Here is a 21,292-nt window from a genome sequence, read left to right as displayed (position 1 = left end):
CATGCAAAACACCCTAAAGTTAACTTACAGTTTCAGTCGGTGGTGAGGAAGGCAAATGCAATGCTAGCATTCATTGCATTCATTTCAAGAGGTCTGAAATACAAGAGCAGGGATGTGATGCGAAGGCTTTATAAGGCACTGATGAGACCTCACCTTGAGTATTGAGAACAGTTTTGGTCTTCTTATCAAAGAAAAGATGTGCTGTCATTGGAGAGAGTTTAGAGGAGATTCACAAGGACGATTCTGGGAATGAAAGTGTTTGTTGGCTCTGGGTCTGTACTCCATAAATCATAATACCATAAGATATATGAGCAGAAGTAGGCCATTTGGCCCATCAAGTCAGTTTTGCCAATCAATCATGGGCCGATCCAATTTTACCAGTCATCTCAACTCCCCTGCCTTCTCCCCATACCCTTTGATGCCCTGGCTAACCTATCTATCTTTGCCTTAAATGCACCCAATGACTTGGCCTCCACAGCCACTGGTGGCAACAAATTCCACAGATTTACCACCCTTTGACTAAGGTAATTTCTCCGCATCTCTGTTCTAAATGGATGGTCTTCATTCCTGAATTTGTTTCCTCTAATCCTAGACTCCCCTACCATGGGAAATAACTTGGCCATATCTAATCTGTTCAGGCCTTTTAACATTAGGAATGTTTCTATGAGATGTCCTCTCATTCTCCTGAACTCCAGGGAATATAGCCCAAGAGCTGCCAGACGTTCCTCATACGGTAACCCATTTTATCCTGGAATCATTCTCGTGAATCTTCCCTGAACCCTCTTCAATGTCAGTATATCCTTTCTAAAATAAGGAGCCCCAAACTGCACACAATACTCCAAGTGTGATCTCATGATTGCCTTATAGAGCCTCAACATCACATCCCTGATCTTATATTCTATACCTCTAGGAATGAATGCCAACATTGCATTCGCCTTCTTCACCACCGACTCAACCTGAAGGTTAAACTTTAGGGTGTCCTGCACAAGGCCTGCTTATTTCTTCCACCAAAGTGCATGACCATACACTTAACAACATTGTATTTTATTTGCCACTTCTTTGCCCATTCCCCTAAACTATCTAAGTCTCTCTGCAGGCTCTCTGTTTCCTCAACACTACCTGTTCCTCCACCTATCTTTGTATCATCAGCAAATTTAGCCACAAATCTATTAATCTCATAGTCCAAATACTCACTGGAATTTAGAAGGATGAGGGGAAATCTCATTGAAATCTTTCAAATGTTGAAAGGTCTAGGCAGAGTAGATGTGGAAAGGATGTTTCCCATGGTGGGAGAGTCTAGGACAGGAGGGCACAACCTCAAGATAGAGACTGTCTATTTAAAACAGAGATGCAAAGAAATAACTTTAACTAGAGGGTGTTGAACTTGTGGAATTTGTTACCATAGACAGCCATGGAGGTTAAGTCATTGGGAGTATTTAAGGCAGATCTTGATAGGTTCTTGATTGGACAGGGCATCAAAGGTTATGGTGAGAAGGCTGAGGAGTGGAGCTGAGGTGGGGAGAAAAGGATCAGCCATCATTAAATGACTCGTTGGACCAAATGCCCTAATTTTGCTTCAATGTCTTATGGGCTTGTGGTCAATTAATGTTCAACACCGGTGATCTTTCGTCAAAACTCAGAGATCAAAAAAGCTGTAAGTATTACATATAGGACATGGTTTCCATTGCAGAGAAGGTGAAGGGTGGAAAGGGGGATGTGTGTCAGGATGGAGTCCAAGATCATTCAACCCCTTTTGGTCTCCATCTTATCACAGTCTATTTCTTTTTATCCACCTTCTGCAATTTTATGACTGGTAAATAGCAGAGATTAAAAGAAAAAAAACAAAGCAGTATATTTCATAGTCATTTTAAACATCATGATCACTTTGTAAAACATGGCAATGTCCTTAAGATTTATCCTTGATTGTTGGTGGAGATGACAGAGATCCTGAAGTGTAGGTATCCAAATTGTGCTCAATCTAGTTTAATGTCCATTTGGTTCTGTGAGGGAAGCAGCAGATAAATTAACACAAATTTATCTTGATACAGAATTTTCTCTTTACGTCCCTTTGTCTAACTGATGTGACTCCTGGCAATGTGCTTCATGTTTCCATGGGTCACTAACATAGATAATGAGAAAAACCTTAATGAGATTTCAATTGTTTGCTTCTGATGCTCAAACCCACAGAATGTGGCAGCACACTGTCCTTGATGAGTTTAATGCTGAGGTTGGATATCTAAACCAGGTTTGTAGTAATTTTAAAATTATGTTCGAAAATTGGCAGAATAAATACCTAAAATAAAACAATAGGTAACATGGTGCAATAGGCAGGAGAGAGAGAGAGAGAGAGAGAGAGAGAGAGAGAGAGAGAGAGAGAGAGAGAGAGAGAGAGAGAGAAAGGTAAAAAGAGAATGCAGGGGAGAAGGAGAGAGGGAGAGGAATCATTCTGTAGAATGTGTGTTTTTAACTGTTGTTAAGCCGTGTTTTGTTTAGGGTTTCTGCAACAGATGAAAGTATGAGTCAGACTCGGGATGAGTTTTGTCATTTTTGTCAGAAGTCACACAAGCTGCTTGCTTGATCTTTTGAGGTCTTACCTGTGTTTCATTATGACAGACAAAGGTCTGCCTCGTGGTTTTAAGCATGAAATAGCTGGCTGCCCTTTATAACTGGTGGTGGAGAAGGCTGGTGTCACGGAGGATCTAGAGCATTTAATGAGATGAAGTGCATCAGCATGTGCAGAGACAGAGTGACAGCACAGATTACACGGTAAATTGTAGGGATAATAGAGAACCCAGGGACCTATGTGGGATTGCAATAAATCCACAGTGTTAAGAAGTGCAATTAAAGCTGTCATCAGTAATGTGCACAGCTGTAATGTTCCAAAGATGCTGCACATTTATTTGAACATCGTTAATGATAAAAGAGTGGAGAAGACTCTGATCATTAGCCCCGGAAGATTATGATGAATTGAAACAGGATTCAACATATTCCTTCAAATGGAGTCAAATAATACAGCATTCGTACTATGTGGAAAGAATGTTAAATAGAGCAAGGCTGGCTATACGGAGTTACAATGACTCCTCTTTATCCTCTATACATCTTTCCTCTTTATGTCTTTGTTACAGTGGTGGATGGGTTTTACTGCCTGTGTAGCCCTGGATTTGCTGGTGTGCGATGTGACCAGAACATCGATGACTGCTTCAACAACTTGTGTGAGAACAACTCTACTTGTGTGGACCGCCATCTGGTTAGTCTTGGCAACTTGCCTCTTCAACTAAGATCACATCTTCCCAACCTTCAATGTCAGCCTAATCAGTAACACTGGTTTTGTTTTGCATAACTGTGGTGGCAGATTAGTTCATTTTGCAGGGTTCGTAATAACAATTATACTGCTGGCTAAAGAAGATTCCTGTCTCATGTATTACATAGAAAATGCAGCTGAGAAACAGACCATTCAGCTTAATTGACTTAAATCACTGTTCATGGTCCACGTGAGCCTTCTTCCATCTCTTTTCATCCCACTGTGTCCAGCTATTTTTTGTTTTTCTCATTTATTTGTTGAGCTTCTCATTGGATACACAAATGTTCAGTGCCTTAGATGCAGTCTGTGACTGCAAGCTTTACTTTCGCTGTTCTCTGGATGAAGATATTTCTCTTTTGGATTTATTGGATGTTTTGGTAATTGTGCTTTAAAGAGGCAGTAAGGATTCATGGTATAATTATATGTTAATGTTGAACTAGTATTGGTGAATCTTCTCGGTCATGGTCAATTGCTCCGTGCTCATAATAAGGAGGCACTCAGTTTTAAATCTGTCCTGTGTCAGCACGTTGCTCTGTGACAGCCAATCTAGATTTGATCAACACAGTTTTCAGAGAAAAGAATGTTCAGAGAATTGCTTTATTGTCCTTTGTTTCTTCTCTATTGCTGCCATATCCCACTAGACTATATACCAGCAGGAAAGGGGAGTTAGGAATGGCTATCAAAATGTGATTTCTTGCTGTATTAGAGTAACTTTTTCTGCCTTCTTTCTAATGAGTTTCAATATCAAATAGAGGTTAAAAAGAGTTAAGGGAAGTTTTTCTTTCCTTTTCAAAATTACCTTCATCCCTTTCTATGTGAAAAGCCCATCTTCATTTATTATCATTGTTTAATAACATCTGTATAAATGTGTATCTCTCTGATAGATTGCAGTTTAACATCTCCTACCATGAAAGTGAAAGGTATTAAACTGCAATGCACTGCTGAGGGAGTGCAGGAGGCAGAGACTCTCATAACATTTAAGAAGTATCTGGATGAGCACTTGAATTACCAAAGCACAGAAGGTTACAGGACAGTTGCTGATAAATGAGATTCGTATATTCGGGTACTTACTGGTCAACATGAACAGATGGAGAGCATGGGCCCAATGGCCTTGTTGAGTGCTGTATTACCACGATTCCTTAACTTGTGTCTAATAAAATCTTCCCCCCCATCAATTACCAAAAAACAGAATTCACTAAGCAGTTTGCAATCACCCTCTGAGTAAAAAAGGTTTTCCTCATATCCCCTCTAAACCTCTTACCTTAAACCCATACTCTACTTTTGGACACAGTTGCTATGGTGAGATGATCCTTGCTACTCTATGTGTGTATATACTTTATATCTGTGTATAAAGCAAACAGTATTATCAGCACCATGAGGATTCACTATTTTCACATTTCAGTAACTAAGGCTATGTCCACACTACACCATATAATTTTGAAAATGCTGGTTTCATGTAAAAACAATAGGCATCCACACCAGATTTTTGAAGGTGCCTCCATCTAAATGAAAACAGGTAATTGGGTGAATCTCCTCCTACTGGGCATGCGCAGGACACATCTACGGAAAACAAGCGGCATGTTTGGTGTCATGGTGTCGAATCTCACCATGAAAGACTTGGCACACGTTCGTCCAGTTACAGACAAGAAAAACTTAAAAGGAAATTGTTAAACAATGGACAGCTGTTGGTTCTTGCACAGAAGGACTTAAAACTGAGAAAACAAATACTGGAGCGTATGGAGGCAACCGACAGGGAGTTCACGGACAGTATTGGAAACATTTCCTACAGCCATAGTCTCTTCACTGATGAAAGGGATGACAGCTACAACTAAATGCAGTTAAGGCTTGTTACTGGGCAAAAGTGAAATTTGCTGTTACCTCATTGTTTGCCTTTACTTTTGCCATATCTTTCTGTATTATTTTGCTGTATTTAACATGCAATAAAATGAGTTACTGGGCAAAAGTGATTTTATCTTACCTGAGTAAAAGTGAAACTTACAATTTTCCTTTTTTGGCCTTAACATTTTCACATCTATGCCAACCATAAGCTACTACTTGAAAATGACATTTTTGCAGGACTGACAATTGCAACTATTGAATGTTTGCACAAACAATACGTTAATAAAATAGCTTGTTAAATGTATAAAACATGTCTGCATCAGTGTTATCTTGTATTTCCATACAATGTTACATTAGGCTGTTACACATCTATTGTCAGAGAAGTACTTGAATAAATAGGTAAACTACCTTCATACAAGCAAGGACAGAAAACAGGGCAAAGTGAGTATGCTTATTTATTCAGTAAGTTATGGGTCGAAGTATTTGGTGAATGCATTTCTAACTCTGGCTTCAGTCTCGTTGTCGTCTGTTCTGAAATTGTTAGGTTGTGTAGGGGGTTGAAATTCTCTGTCATACTGCAAAGCTGCAGTAACATTCTGCTCAGGGACAGTCTCCTGAAGCCGTCCGCCATTGTTGTTGTGGTGTTGGAGGTTGCGTTGAAGAAAACAATGAAATGCTGCACTGTCACCACCGTCTGTTCTGGCACGTCACGACAGCATTTTTAAAAAGCTTCGGTTACCCCATACACACTACTCTGCCAATCGGCATTTTCAGATTTGCACACTCTGGAGAGCATTTTAGAAAAGCTCCATTTTCAGGGGAGGAAAATGCTGTTTCAGTGTGGACAGAGGGTCAAAACGAGAGAAAAAGCTTCAGTTATGGATTTATCTTGTCTAGTGTGGATATAGCCTAAGAACTAATTGCACTGTGTTTAAATCCACCCAAAACAGAGAAATATACTTAGTGAGCAAACACGAGGAAATCTGCAGATGCTGGAAATTCAAACAACAACACACACAAAATGCTGGTGGAACACAGCAGGCCAGGCAGCATCTTTAGGGAGAAGCGCTGTCGACGTTTCGGGCCGAGACCCTTTTTCAGGACTTAGTGGCTACTTTATTAGGTACACCTGCTCATTTATGAAAATATTTAATCAGCCGAGCATACGACAGAAATGCAATGCATAAAAGCATTCAGTTATGGTCAAGAGGTTCAATTATTGCTCCAACCAAACATCAGAATTGGGAAGAAATGGGATCAAAGTGACTTTGATGGTGGAGAAATCATTTGTGCCTGATGGGATGGTTTGAGTATCTCAGAATCTGCTGATCTCCTGGAATTTTCATGCACAGTAGCCTCTGGAGTTTACAGAGAATAGTGCAAAAGACAAAAAAAAAATCATCCAGTGATTATCAGATTTGTGGGCAAAAAAGCTTTGTTAATGAAACAGGTCAGTGGAGAATGGCCAGACTGCTTCAAGCTGACAGGAAGGGTGACAGCAACTCAAATAAATGGGCGTCACAAGAGTGGTGTGCGAAAGAGAATCTTTGAATGCACAACACATCAAACCTTGAAATGGATAAGCTACAGCAGCAGAAGACCACACTGAGTTCTACTGAGTGGCTACTAAGTACATATCACTGTATTTATTAACCTTGGTTCTCAAGCTTCCTGGTCTGGATGTGAGGAAAACAGAACTGACAGAAGCAGATCTGCTGAACTTGGTCAGAAAAGAGTGAAGGACAATGCCACCCATGGTTCATCAGTACCCACATGATAATGCTGGGAGATTGCATTACTCTCCTGGGATTACAACTGCTCATTCCTGTGCCATATTCAAACAACGCAGCTCTGCTGGAGGCAATGTCTTTCAGATGAAAACTATCTAACTCACAGATGGAAGTAAAAGATCCCATGGCATCATTTCAAACACAAGCTGCAATTCTGTTTTCCCTGTGTGGAGAACAATATTTATCACTCAACAAATACCACCAAAAGAGATTCCTAATCATTATTTCATTTATTTATAACAAGCTACTTGTTTTGAGATGGGATTGCATTGCAGAGCATGAAGATCTAAATTTAAACAGGGTATTATCGGATATACAATAAATAACTACAGGTACCTTCATTGAGGGAGTTTACACTGCAACTACCCTATCTTTAATTTACTTCTCTGTTCTTTCTCCATGCTGAGCTGTGGGTCCCCTCTCCTTACCAAGGAGAAGATACTTACAGCTAACAAATTACTTTAAAACATAGATCATTTATTTCCAATAATACATATTTAAATCCAAACACTCTTAAAACACACTTACAACTCAGAGTTCAAAGTTAAACGTAAATTTATTATTAAAGTACATATACAGTACATCACCATTTCATTTTCTTGCAGGCATACTCAATACATCTAAAGATTAATAGCCAGAACAGCGTCTATGAAAGGCTACCCAACTTGGATGTTCAAACAGTGTGAAAAAGACAACAAACTTTACAATTACAAAAGGAAGGAAATAATAAATAAATATATAGATAGATAAATAAACAAACAATAGATATCGAGAACATGAGATGAAGAGTCCTTGAGATTGATTCCACAGATTATGGGAACATTTCAAAGATGGTGCAAGTGAAGTTGAGCAAAGTTGTTGTTAATGGTTTAAGGGTAATAACTGTTCCTGTACCTTGTTCCTGATAGCAGCTTGTCCTGGGTGGTAGGGGTTCCTGATGTTCAATGGTTAGGAGACATGGAATGTGCTGTATCCACTAAATTTTGTTGGATTTTGCATTCAATGACATTGGTTTTTCCATACCAGGCTGTGATGCAGCCAGGCAATACACTCTCTACTACACATCTATAGAAATTTGTCAAAGATTTAGAAGTCATTCTGAAGTAGAGGCGCTGCTGTGTTTTCTTTGTAATTACACTTAAGTGCTGGACCCAGGACAGGTCCTCCAAAATAATAACACTGAGAAATTTAACGTTGCTGACCTTCTCCACCTCTGATCCACTGATGAGAACTGGACCTCTGTTTTCCTTCTCCTGAAGTCAGTAATCAGCTCTTTGGTCTTGCTGACATTGAGTAAGACATTGTTATAGCACCACTCGGCCAGTTATTCAATCTCCCTTCTATATCAGCACATTTGATTTGGCAGTGGTGGCATCAGCAAGTTTGAAGATGGTAATGGAGTTGTGCTTAGCCAGACAGTCAGAAGCATAAAGTGAGTAGAACAGGGGACTAAGCACAGAACTTTATGGTACACCTGTGCTGACGGAGGTCGAGAAGGAGATAATAGAAACATAGAAAATCTACAGCACAGTACAGGTCCTTTGGCTCACAAAGCTGTGCCAAACATGTCCTTACCAGAGAAATAGCCCATACCCACAGCCCTCTATTTTTCTGAGCTCCATGTACCTGTCCAGGAGTCTCTTAAAATACCTATTGTGTCTGCTCCTATCACCGTCACCCCATTCCACACACTCATCACTCTCTGCATAAAAGAAAACTTACCCCAGAGATCTCCTCTGTACCTACTTCCAAGCAGCTTAAAACTGTACTCTCGTGCTAGCCATTTCAGCCCTGGGAAAAAAGCCTCTGACTATCCACAGATGATGTTGCTGATCTGAACTGACTGGGATCCACAGTGAAGAAATCAAGGATCTAGTTACACAAGGAGATATTGAGGCCAAGGTCTTGGAGTTATGAGGCAGTAATGGTATTATATTATGGTACCGTCCCATTGCACTTACATCCATCATCATGAATGTTTCGAGAGGCTCGTCATGAGGCACATCAAGACCCTGCTGCCCCCCTCACTGGACTCCCTGCAGTTCGCGTACCATCCCAACTGCTCAACAGATGACGCCATTGCCATCACCCTCCACCTGGACAAAAAAGACACATACATTCGGATGCTGTTCATAGACTTTAGTTCAGCATTCAACACAATCATCACTTAGAAACTGATTGGAAAGCTGATCCTGTTGGGCCTGAACACATCCCTCTGCAACTGGATCCTAGACTTCCTGACTGGGAGATCTCAGTCAGTCCGGATCGGGAGCAACATCTCCAACACCATCACACTGAGCACGGGGGCTCTCCAGGGTTGTGTGCTCAGTCCACTGCTGTTCGCTCTGCTGACACATGACTGTGCTGGAACGCACAGCTCGAACCATATCATCAAGTTCTCCAATGACACCAACGTGGTGGTTCTCATCAGCAAGAAAGATGAGTCAGCTTACAGCGAGTAGGTGCAGCGGCTAACAGACTGGCGCAGAGCCAACAACCTGTCTCTTAATGTGAACAAAACAAAAGAGATGGTTGTTGAATTCAGGAGGGCATGGAGCGAACACTCCCCGCTGAACATCAACGGCTCCTCGGTAGAAATCGTAAAGAGCACCAAATTTCTTGGTGTTCACCTGACGGAGAATCTCACCTGGTCCCTCAACACCAGCTCCATAACAAAGAAAGCCCAGCAGTGTCTCTACTTTTTGCAAAGGCTGGGGAAAGTCCATCTCCCACCCCCCATCCTCAGCACGTTCTACAGGGGTTATATTGAGAGCATCCTGAGCAACTGCATCACTGCCTGGTTCGGAAATTGCACCATCTCAGATCGCAAGACCCTGCAGCGGATAGTGAGGTCAGCTGAGAAGATCATCGGGGTCTCTCTTCCTGCCATCATGGACATTTACACTACATGCTACATCGGCAAAGGAAACAGCATTATGAAGGACCCCATACACTCCTCATACAATCTCTTCTCCCTCCTGCCGTCTGGGAAAAGGCTGCGAAGCATTCAGGCTCTTATGACCAGACTATATAACAGTTTCTTCCCCCAAGCTATCAGACTCCTCAATACCCAAAGCCTGGACTGACACCTTGCCCTACTGTCCTGTTTATTATTTATTGTAATGTCTGCATTGTTTTTGTGCACTTTATGCAGTCCAGTGTAGGTCTGTAACCATAACCATATAACAATCACAGCACGGAAACAGGCCATCTCGGCCCTCCTAGGAAATAGCCTTCTCTGTGTTTTTTTTTAATTACGTAGTTCAGTCTAGTTTTTTGTACTGTGTCATGTAAACCATGGTCCTGAAAAACATTCTCATTTTTACTATACACTGTACCAGCAGTTATGGTTGAAATGACAATAAAAGTTGACGACTTGACTTCACGAAATGCTGAGCTATAGTTGATAAAGAGCACTCTGATGTATGTATCTTTGCTGTCTAGATGTTTAAGGATTGAGAGAAGAGTCAATGAGATGGCTACTGTTGTCGACTTGTTGCACCAGTAGGTCTCCAGACTTGAATGCCTCTGATCTGGCTCTCAGCAGGTTGTGGATCTCAAAATTTCATAGTTTATCTGGTGATTCTCTATAGAGAGGTCTCTGAATGATTTTGTGGGAATGCACTTGTCTCCAGCTATTTTAATACAGTCTGTTACAACAATGTTGTATTCATTCAAATCCACAGATGAGTTCTTGAACATGGTTTAGTCCACTGACTTGAAGCAGTCCTGTAGCTGCTCCTCTGCCTGTCATGGCCACCCCTCTGTTGGCCTAATCTCTGCATCTTTTCTCTTTAGCCTCTGCCTGTGCCTGCATGCAGGGAGGAGAATGATAGCCAAGTGATCCAATGTTCTGAAATTCAGACTAAGCATGGAACAGTAGGCAGTCCATAACTTAGTATAACAATAGTCTTGTGTATCGGGATCTCTGAGACTACAGGTTATATGCTGATGGTAATTGGGCAGGATTTTCTTCAAACAAGCCTGGTTGAAGTTCCTGACTATGATTTGAAATGTGGCAGGATGGACTGTTTCTGTTTTGGTGACAGCATCATACAGTGTCTCAATTGCTTGATTATGGCCATTAGTGGTATGCAAACTGTGGTCAGGATTATGGAGGAGAACTTGTGAGGTAAATAGAATGTACGGCACTTGAACATTAGTATCTTAAACATTTCCAAATTACAAACCCTTTCTGACACAAACCATCTCCAAAGCACAAAGTATTTCTAAAAAAATAAAGCACAAAGCATAAAACATAAGGGATAAAGGATTTCCAAAACTCAAGTACAATTCATATAAACAAATAAGTCATACTGAAGATGCAGATGATAGAATCATCCCTTAATGCCAGAGTAATATATTCTAGTTCACCCTGTGTTTCTTTCATGTTTCTCAATGTTCTTTTACCCTATTCCTGATAAACCCGAACTGCTCTCTGCATTCATACTCAGTTTCTCCCACTTGGTGACTTCACGCACATATGGTATTTCCTCAGTTACTCTTTCTACCACAAATGGTCTGAAATCATCTTGGAGACATAGTTCTACAATTAATGCTATAAATACTGTGAAGCTAAATTTCTTGAGTACATGAAACCTTCCAACAATAAGCACATCAGTAATTGATATGCTAAATGATATTATCCTTATGTTCTAAAAACTTTGTTGAACTAAGCAACTTTAGAGTCTGCTTGTCTATTTGAAGCAACCCAGATTAGACAACCTTTTATTTTATACAGTACCATATTCTTGAGCAGTAACACAGGGGACTTTTTAACTTCTGCTGAGTACTGCTTTCTATTAACCTTTTAAGATCTGATTACTGAATTCCTTTTATGATCAGAAAGTAAACAAAGCAATATTAATTGGAAATCACTTACATCTGTTTGTGATGTTTCACGTGGTAGCTGCAATGCTTAGAATGCCATGAATAGCAAACAACCAATGGATCTAGTGGCCAAGAAATGAACATCCATTACAGTTTCCAAATAGGAATTGCATCTCTTACATTGCAAGGGAATACAGTTCAATAGTATGTGAATAGTAATAAACTATTTTAGATCTTCCATTCCTGAGAAAAGAGCCACCCAATACTAATGACCAACATGACAAGTACACAGTAAAATAATAATCTGCCTCTCAGTTTGAAGATGTTTGTTTAATAAGTCTGGGTGCACTCTTGGGTAGGATCCTGTATTTGTTGCATATTGAACCAATTGTGACATGATTAAAGCACACTGGCAAAGATCCAGTGGCCGTGAATGGTGTGCTACAGAGATTCACTGCAGAGTAAAGTGTTATTCCTTCAAATGTAAGTGATTCAAGGACTCATGGTGATATTAAGAATAGTAAGAAACAATGATATTGGAATCCTAGGCAAGTGGTATAAACTAAACACAAATGAGAGAAAATCTGCAGATGCTGGAAGTCCAAGCAACACTACCCATTCCCAATCTGACCTCAGCATGCATGGCATCCTCTACTGTCAGACCCAATATAGAATGGGAGACCGCTTCACCGAGAATGTCCACTCCATTCGCCAGAAAAAGTGGGATCTCTCAGTGGCCACTCATTTGAATTCCCCTCCCCATTCCCATTCCGACATGTCCATCCATGGCCTCCTCCACTGTCACAATGAGGCTACACTCAGGTTGGAGGAACAACATCTTACATTCTATCTGGGTAGCCTCCAGTTGGATGACATGAACATTGATTTCTCATACGTTGAGTAATGCCTTCCCCTCCTTTTCCATCTCTGTTCCCCATCCTCTTTCCCCTCTCTTACCTTATCTCCTTGCCTGCCTATCATCTCCCTCTGGTGCTCCTCTCCCTTTTTATTTCTTCCATCGCCTTCTGTCCTCTCCTATTAAGTCCCCCCGTCTCCAACCCTATATTTCTTTCACCAATCAACTTCCAAGCTCTTTACTTCACCTCTCACCCCCTCCTAGTTTCATCTATCACCTTGTGTTTCTTCTTCCACTCCCTTCTAACTCTGACTCCTCATCTTTTTTTCTCCAGTCCTGCTGAAGGGTCTCCGCCCAAAACAATGACTGTACTCTTCTCCATAGATGCTGCCTGGCCTGCTGAATTCCTCCAGCATTTTGTGTGTGTTGCCTGGTATAATCTGAAATTAGAGTTGAAGGTTTGTGGCTGGAAATATTTTATTTATGTCATACTATTAGAAATTGGGAGCTCTTTTCCTGAAAATGTGACGATATTGAGAATAAATTGCAAACTTCAGAAGTAAGTTTGATAGATGTCTGTCATTCAAGGTCATGGATCATTGTGGAATCAAGCAATCTAAAATACGCAAAGAGACTGACGGCTGTGATCTAATCCAATGCCAGAATAGGCTTGAGGACTGACGGGCCTATTCCTGTTTCCCTCTCTTTAAATGGTGATGTATCACTGATGCACCATCAATAACTCACTCTGAGACGTAAAGGCGAGATATCGGCTTTTATTGACTGGAAGAAGGAACAAGCAGTGAGTGACCACCATGCTACATCCTGGAGACTGAGAGGCCGGGCTCAGGCCTCGATCGCCTTTATACAGGGGTCTGTGGGAGGAGCCACAGGAGCAGTCAGCAGGGGGCCTGTCCAGACAGGTATATGTAGTTCACCACAATCACAAAGAAAATAGATAGTGTAATTTTAAGAATTGTAGATGAAGGAACAAAAATCATAGAGAAATGCAAAGGTATAAAGTAAGTGAAACTAAGCATTACAGTGTCTTGAAAAGACTGAAGCAATTTCACAGAGAAGTAAACTTTGAGGAAAAAGAACAGAGGCTTATTATGGTGTAATGAAATTGAAGTAAGTTCAGCAGAAAAAAATCTGTAAAATCCATTAAAATTTGTTATGGTTACAACATACTCTTTACTTTAATGCTGTTCTCGGATTTTTCAAAGTGCCGCTTGCCAATTTATGTTTCTTACCAATAAAAAATAATATCTAGCCCACTGTGAAGAATCTACACTTTTAAACTGATTATTTGCACCTCAACACTGGATTGGAGATGAAGTGAAATATTGTCAACTGCTGATTTTATGACAGAGTCAAGGCCAATGGTGCCATATATATTTTTGTTAGGGCAGTGCAGTGATGCAGAATTTAATAATTTTGTTCCACTACTTCTGCAAATCAGGTTTGATTCAGGATTCAGGTTCTATTTGTTGATCCTTTGGCCATATGGGTCCATCCCGGGTGCTCTGGTTTCCTCTCACATCCAGAAGATGGGCTGGTTTTGGGCAGAATAGTTAAGAAGCTTTCTGTGGTGCATCAGGAGAAAAACGGTGAGAGTCATCTGCAAATACAATGACAGAATTGGGAAACCTTAGGCAGCAAACTGAAAATAAATGAGTTATTTAACAAATACAGTAAGTAAGGTACAACATTCATATAAATAACAAATGACAATTAGAATCAGGAAGAGACGGTAATAAAAATGCAAAATAAACTTAATGGAAGTAGCATCAGTGATAAATAATTAATTTGTATTTACCAACAAGAGCATAAGATTAGGAGAAGCAATTAAACATAAGTGGTGTTGAAAGTAGATAAGAGGTTAGGAAACTATCGGTTGGGGGACACAGTTGATGTACTTATTAAACTGAAAGATCAAGGTTTCTGATCTTGAAGGATATATATGCATATTAGAAACTTAGTAAAGTAATGAATGAGGCAATGTTACATAAGGATACTTGAAAGGAGGCATTTCCTTCCATTTATGGGATGCAAACGCCAATGGCAATGCCAGGGTTTATTGTCCATCCAAATTCCCATTGGGAAACCGGAGATGAGGTATTTTCATGAATTGTTGCAAACCTTATGTGGAATATTGCAGTTTAACATGACACATACCATGATTGTCTTTAATTAGCCATGTTGTTCTAGGTCTGGAGTTACATATCAATCATAGTACCATAAAACTATTTGACAAAAGAGCAGAATTAGGTCTTTTGGCCCATTCCAACATGGCTGATTTATTATACCCGAGAACCCTATCTTCCTGCTTTCTCCCCTGTAGTCTTTGAAACATAGAATCATAGAAAAACATACAGCACAATACAGGCCCTTTGGTTCAAAAAGCTGTGCCGAACATGTCCTTGTCTTAGACATTACCTAGGCTTTACCCATAGCCATCTATTTTTCTAAGCTCCATGTAGCCATTCAGGAGTCTCTTAAGACCCTATTGTTTCCGCCTCCACTGCAGCCACTGGCAACACATTCTATTCACTCACCACTCTGCGTAAAAAACTTAACCCTGACATTTCCTCTGTACCTACTTCCAAGCACCTTAAAACTATGCGCTCTCCTGCTAGCCATTTCAGCCCTGAGGAAAAGCCTCTGATGATCCACACGATCAATGCCTCTCATTATCTTTGACACCCCAACTTATCAAGAAACTGCCACCCTCCTCTTTAAATACACCAAATAACTTGTCCTTCACAGATGTCTGTAGCAATGAATTCCAGAGATTCACCATCCTTTGGCTATCAAAATTCTTCCTCATCATGAACAAATTTCAGGTCACATGCCAGTGATAATAAACCCTATTCTGAATTTTGAATTCTGAAATCTGTTCTAAAGAAATTCTGTCCTCTGGTCCTAGACTCTCCTACCGTAAGAAATATCCTCTCCAAATTGACTCTACATAGGCCTTTTGATAGTCAATAGGTTTCGATGAGATCTCCCGTCATTCTTCTGAACTCCAATGACTACAGGCCCAGAGCCATCAAATGCTCCTTATAAGTATGTTAACCCTTTCACTTCTGGAATCATTCACATGAACCTCCTCCAGACCCTCTGCAAAGCCAGCACATCTTCTCTAAGGACTGCTCTCGATACCCTAAGAGCAATCTGACCTATGCCTTATAAAGTCTCAGCATTACAACCTTGCTTTTATATTCTAGTCCTATCAAGGAACCCTGCAAAAAGATTCCCAAATCCCTTTGTACCTCAGATTTTTGAATTGTCTCCCCATTTAGAAAATAGTCTATGCCTTTATTCCTTCTACCACAATGAATGGCCTTACACTTCCCTACATTATATTCTATCTGCTACTTTGCACATTCTCCTCATCTGTCTTTCTTCAGACTCCCTGCTTTCTCAACACTACCTGCCTATCCATCTCTCTAAGTATTATCCACAAACTGGCCACAAATCCAACAATTCCATCTTCAAAATCATTGACATTTAATGTTAAAATAAGCAGTTGCAACACTAGTCCTTGTGGAACACCACTTGTCACTAGCAACCAACCAGAAAAGGCTCCCTGTATTCCCATTATTTGCCACCTGCCAGTCATCCAATTTTCTTTTCATGCTTGTAATTTTCCTGTAATACCATGGGCTCTTATCTTGTTCAGGAGCCTCATGTACAGAACCTTGACCGAGCATCCTGAAAATCCAAGTCAATAACATCAACTAATATTCTTGTCTATACTAGTTATTTCCTGAAAGAATTACAAAGGATTTGTCAGGCAATATTTCCTCTTATGGAAACGGTGCTAACTTTTGCTTATTTTATCATGTGCCTCAAAGTACCCTGAAATTTCATGCTTAATAATAGATTCCAAGATCTTCCCAATCACTGATGTCAAGCAAACTGGCCTATAATTGCCTTTCTTCTGCTTCCATCCCTTCAGAATCAGAATCTGAATCTGATTTATTATCACCTGAATATGATGTGAAATTTGTTAACTTAGAAGCAGCAGTTTAATGCAATATATAATATGTAAGTAATAAATAAATCAATAAATTACAGTACATGTATTTTGAATAGATTAAAAATCATGCATATATATTAAAAAGTGAGGTAGTGTTCACAGGTTCAATGTTCATTTAGGAATCAGATGGCAGAGGGGAAGAAGCTGTTACTGAATTGCTGAGTGTGTGCCTTCGGGCTTCTGTACCTCCTACCTGTTCGTAACAGTGAGAAAAGAAATGCTAGAGGTCCTTAATAATGGATGCTGCCTTTCTGAGAAACCGCTCCTTACAAATGTCCTGGGTACTTTGTAGGCTGGTACCCAAGACGGAGCTGATTAAATTTACTACTCTCGACAGTTTCTTTCAGTCCTCTGCAGTAGTCCTCCATACCAGACAGTGATGTTTTTGTTGACATACCAATTCTCTTTAAATTCCAAATGAAGTGCAGTTGTTGTCTTCCCTTCTTTCTAGCTGCATCAATATGTTGGGACCAGGTTAGGTCCTCAGAGATCATGACACTCTATGAGGATTGGTATGTGTTCCTTCATCTTACCCTTCCTGAAGTCCATAATCAGCTCTTTTGTCTTGCTGACATTGAATTCCAGGTTGTTGCTGTGGCACCACTCCACTAGTTGTTATTTCTCACTCCTGTACACCCTCTCATCTCCATCTGAGATTCTACCAACAACGGTTGCATCACCAGCAAATTGATAGTTGGTATTTGAGCTATGCCTAGCCACATAGTCATGGGTATAGAGAGAGTAGAGCAGTGGGCTAAGCACACACCCTGAGGTGCACTCTACTTAAAGAGTAGAGAGACATTTGCAATTTTCCAATCCTCCAGAACTATTCCAGAATCTAATGATTCCTGAAAGATTACTACTAATGATGTCACAATCTCTTCAACTACTTCTTTCAGAACCGTGGAGTGTATTCCATCTGGTCCAGGTGACTTATCAACTTTTAGACCTTTCAGATTCCTTTCACCTTCTCCTGAGTCATAACAACTTCCTCCCCTGACATACTCAAACTTCTGACATACTGCTAGTTACTTCCACAGTGAAGACTGGTGCAGAACACTTATTAAGTTCATCTGCCATTTCTTTGACCCCATTACTATCTCTCCAGCATCATTTTCCATCAGTCCAATATCCACTCTTGTCTCTCTAATACTCTTCATGCATCCAAAAAAACTTTTGGTATCCACTTTTACATTATTAACTAGTTGACCTTAATATTTCATCTTTTCCTTCCTTCTGGCATTTTAGTTGCTTTCTGTTTGTTTCTAAAAGCTTCCTAATCCTCTAACTTCCCTCTACATTTTTTGCATTATTATATGCCCTCTCTTTTGCTTTTATGCTGCCTTTGATTTGCCTCATCAGCTATAGTTGTTTCTTCTCCCTTTGGAATATTCTTCATCTTTGGAATCTCTCTGTCCTGAACCTTCTGAATCGCCCTGGGAACTCCAGCTATTACTGATCTGCCATCGTCTTGTCTAGATAAGCTTTAGGTAAGCTTTGTTGGGCTGAATGTCCTGTTCTTCTCAAAAACTTTCTAATGTTCCAATGCTCTAGTGTCTCTTCCAATCAACTTTGGCCATCTTCTTTCTCATGCTTCTGTAATTCCCTTTGTTGTTACTTCCCCATGGAATGTGTGAGTTTTCCCCCAGGTGGCTCCGATCCCTCCCATAGTCCAAAGGATAGTTTAGGGTAAATGAGGGTTGCTGGGTTAGCATGGTTCAAAGGAAAGGAAGAGCCTAATCTGCGCAGTTTTGCTAAATAAATAAACAAATACTGATACAACTGATTTTAGCTTCTCTCTCTCAAATTACAGGGCATACTCTATATTATTATGATCACTATCTCGTAAGGGTTCCTGTACCTTAAGCTCGCTAATCAGAATTGGTTGATTACACAACACCCAATCCAGTATTGCCTTTTCCCCAGTGGGTTTAACCACAATTGGCTTTAAAAAGCCATCTCACAGGCATTCTACAAATTCCCTCTCTTGGGATCCAGCACCAACCTGATTTTTCCAGTCTACCTGCATATTGAAACCCCCCATGACTATAATAATATTCACCTTTTACACGCCTTTACTATCTCCCCGTATCTGTATCCCATATCTTGGGTACTGTTCGGAGGCCTATGTGTAATGTCAATCAATAACTTTTTACCCTTGCATTTTCTTAACTCCACACACATGCATTTTTCATCTTCTTACCCTATATCAATGCTTTCTAAGGATTTGATTTCTTTTTCCCAACAGAGCCACCCTGCCCCCTCTGCCTACCTGCCTTTCCTTTTGATACAAAGTGTGTCCTACCTGCATTCTACCTATAGACTGGAGAGTTACATCTTTCCTTCCTTGAAGAATGAAGGAAATCCAAACAGGTTTTACACAAGCTTGGTGGTTTTATGGTCACTACTACTGGTTTTGTTGCATTTTCTAATTTGAATAAATCACAGAGTTAATATGTTAATAATAAATACAATAAACCCTTTGATGGATGACGTAAAACCAGCAGAATGGTGCAAAGGTAATAGTGCAATCCGGAGTAATGTAAAACAAAATGCTGAAGAGATAAAAGGTAATAACTAAGCAATGTGGAATAAAAAATCTGAGAAAATGCAGGGTTTCTACAGCCTCTTGGGAACCCCCAGCATGTTATGGATGATACCTAAAACCTTAAATTCATGTATTAGAAGCACACAGAAGACCGGCATAAATGGTAGGGGTACACGGTCTCACACTCTTTCATCCTGCCCACCCTGCTGGGCACCATTTGTCCCATCAGTGGAAAAGACTGCTTTTCCTACATTGCAAACATGAGGAAATCTGCAGATTCTTGAAATTCAAGCAACACACACAAAGTGCTGGTGGAACGCAGCAAGCCAGGCAGCATCTATAGGAAGAAGCACAATCAACGTTTCAGGCTGAGACCCTTCATCAGGAGGGTCCCACATTGGCCTTATTCACACCTCAGCAGTGAAGTGGAATTGGATCATCCTATCGGAATCAAGTTTGTTATCACTGATATATGTTCTGAAGTTTATTGTGTTGTGGCATCAGTACAATGCAATAGATAAAATATATCATAACTGATAAGAAGAAATATAATTAAGTACAGTAATGTGCAAAAGTCTTAGGCACCCCAGACTTTTTATATGGTTTCAGGTGGTATGGCTGCCACAGAACTGATCTCAATATCATCAAGGCTGTCTGAGATTACCTGGAGAGCCAGAAGCAAGCAGGATAGCCAAACTCTGCAGAAAAACTGTTGCCTGTTTTCCAAGATGCTTGGGGAACTTTTTCTTATAAAACTGCATGACCATGTACCTAAGAGCATTGATGCAATTTCAAAGCTAATATTGATTTGATTTAGTTTTTTACTGTTTACTGCCCTTTAAGGCAAATTTTCTGATATTTAAACATTTTTTACTACATTACGTTTAAATCATTTTAGCTTTAGAATTTTTTTTTACATGTGCCTGTGACTTCTGCACAGTACTGTATGTAGTGCAAACAGAGCACATGCAGTGGAATGATGTTCTTGGTTTCATCGCCCTTTCAGAAATCTGATGGTGGAGGGGAAGAAGATGTTTTTAAGATGTCTTCAGGCTCTTTTACCATTTCATGATCATAGCAATGAGAACAGAGCATGTCCTGGCTGGTGGTTGGTCTTAATGATGGATACCATCTTCTCACATTCCCTTTTGGAGACGTCCTTGATGGTGGGGGAGGCTAGGGCTGAGTTTGCATCCCTCTGCAACTCTTTCCAGTCCTGTGCTGTGGCCTCTCCATACTAGACAGTGATGCAACCTGTTAGAATGCTCTCTGTAGAAATTTGCTTGAGTCTTTGGTGACATACCACACCTTCTCAAACTCCTAATGAAATATAACTTGTTGCCATGCCTTCTTCGTAATTGCATCAATATGTTAGGCAGCATACATCTTCAGAGATGTTGACACCTAAGAACTTGAAGCTGCTCACTCGTTCCACTGCCGATCCCTCAATGAGGACTGGTTAGTATTCTCTCAACTTCCCCTTCCTGAAGTCCACAATCAATTCCTTAGTCTTACTGGCATTGAGTTCAACATTGCTGTTGTGACACCACTCAACCAGCCAGTCTATCTCACTGCTGTATGCCTGCTCTTCATTATCTGAGATTCTGCCATCTACAGTTGTGTCAGTGAATTTATAGATTGTGGTTGTGCTGTGCCGAGTCACACGGTCACAGTGTAGACAAAGTAGAGCAATGGACTAAGCACATATCCTTGAGGCGCTCTGGTGTTGATTGTTAGCAAGGAGGAGATGTTATTTCCAATCCACACTGACTGATTTCCTGGTGAGGAAGTCATGTATTTAGTTGCAGAGGGAGGAACAGTGCCCAGGTTTTAAAGCTTATTCATTAGTACTGAGGGGAGGATTCTATTGAACGCTGAGCTGTAGTCAATGTACAGCAGCCTTGTATATGTATTGCTGTTGTCAGGATGGTCTAAGGCTGAGTGGAAGACCAATAAGATTGCACCAGTGTCAACCTATTGTGATGGCAAACAATTTTTTTATTATCCACTTAAGCATTGCCCCTTATTTTTCATCTTGTCCTGTTACATCATTCCTTACTTATGTATCAAGTTAAGGCTCAGA

The 21,292-nt window shown here is 40.4% G+C and overlaps 1 protein-coding gene across 1 annotated transcript in view; it reads left to right on the top strand.

The window, feature by feature from the left end:
• Positions 1-21,292, top strand: part of LOC132401336 (protein eyes shut homolog) — a 1,222,700-nt gene that overhangs the window by 517,600 nt on the left and 683,808 nt on the right. The window contains exon 13 of the mRNA XM_059983465.1: positions 3,126-3,247. Coding sequence (XP_059839448.1) covers positions 3,126-3,247 — 122 coding nt within the window. The remainder of the gene's footprint in view (positions 1-3,125; positions 3,248-21,292) is intronic.

This window comes from Hypanus sabinus, chromosome 10, assembly GCF_030144855.1.
Source record: "Hypanus sabinus isolate sHypSab1 chromosome 10, sHypSab1.hap1, whole genome shotgun sequence".
Taxonomy (NCBI): Eukaryota; Metazoa; Chordata; class Chondrichthyes; order Myliobatiformes; family Dasyatidae; genus Hypanus; species Hypanus sabinus.
Note: the sequence above shows the minus strand (reverse complement) of the source record. Positions and strands in the feature narration are given on the sequence as shown.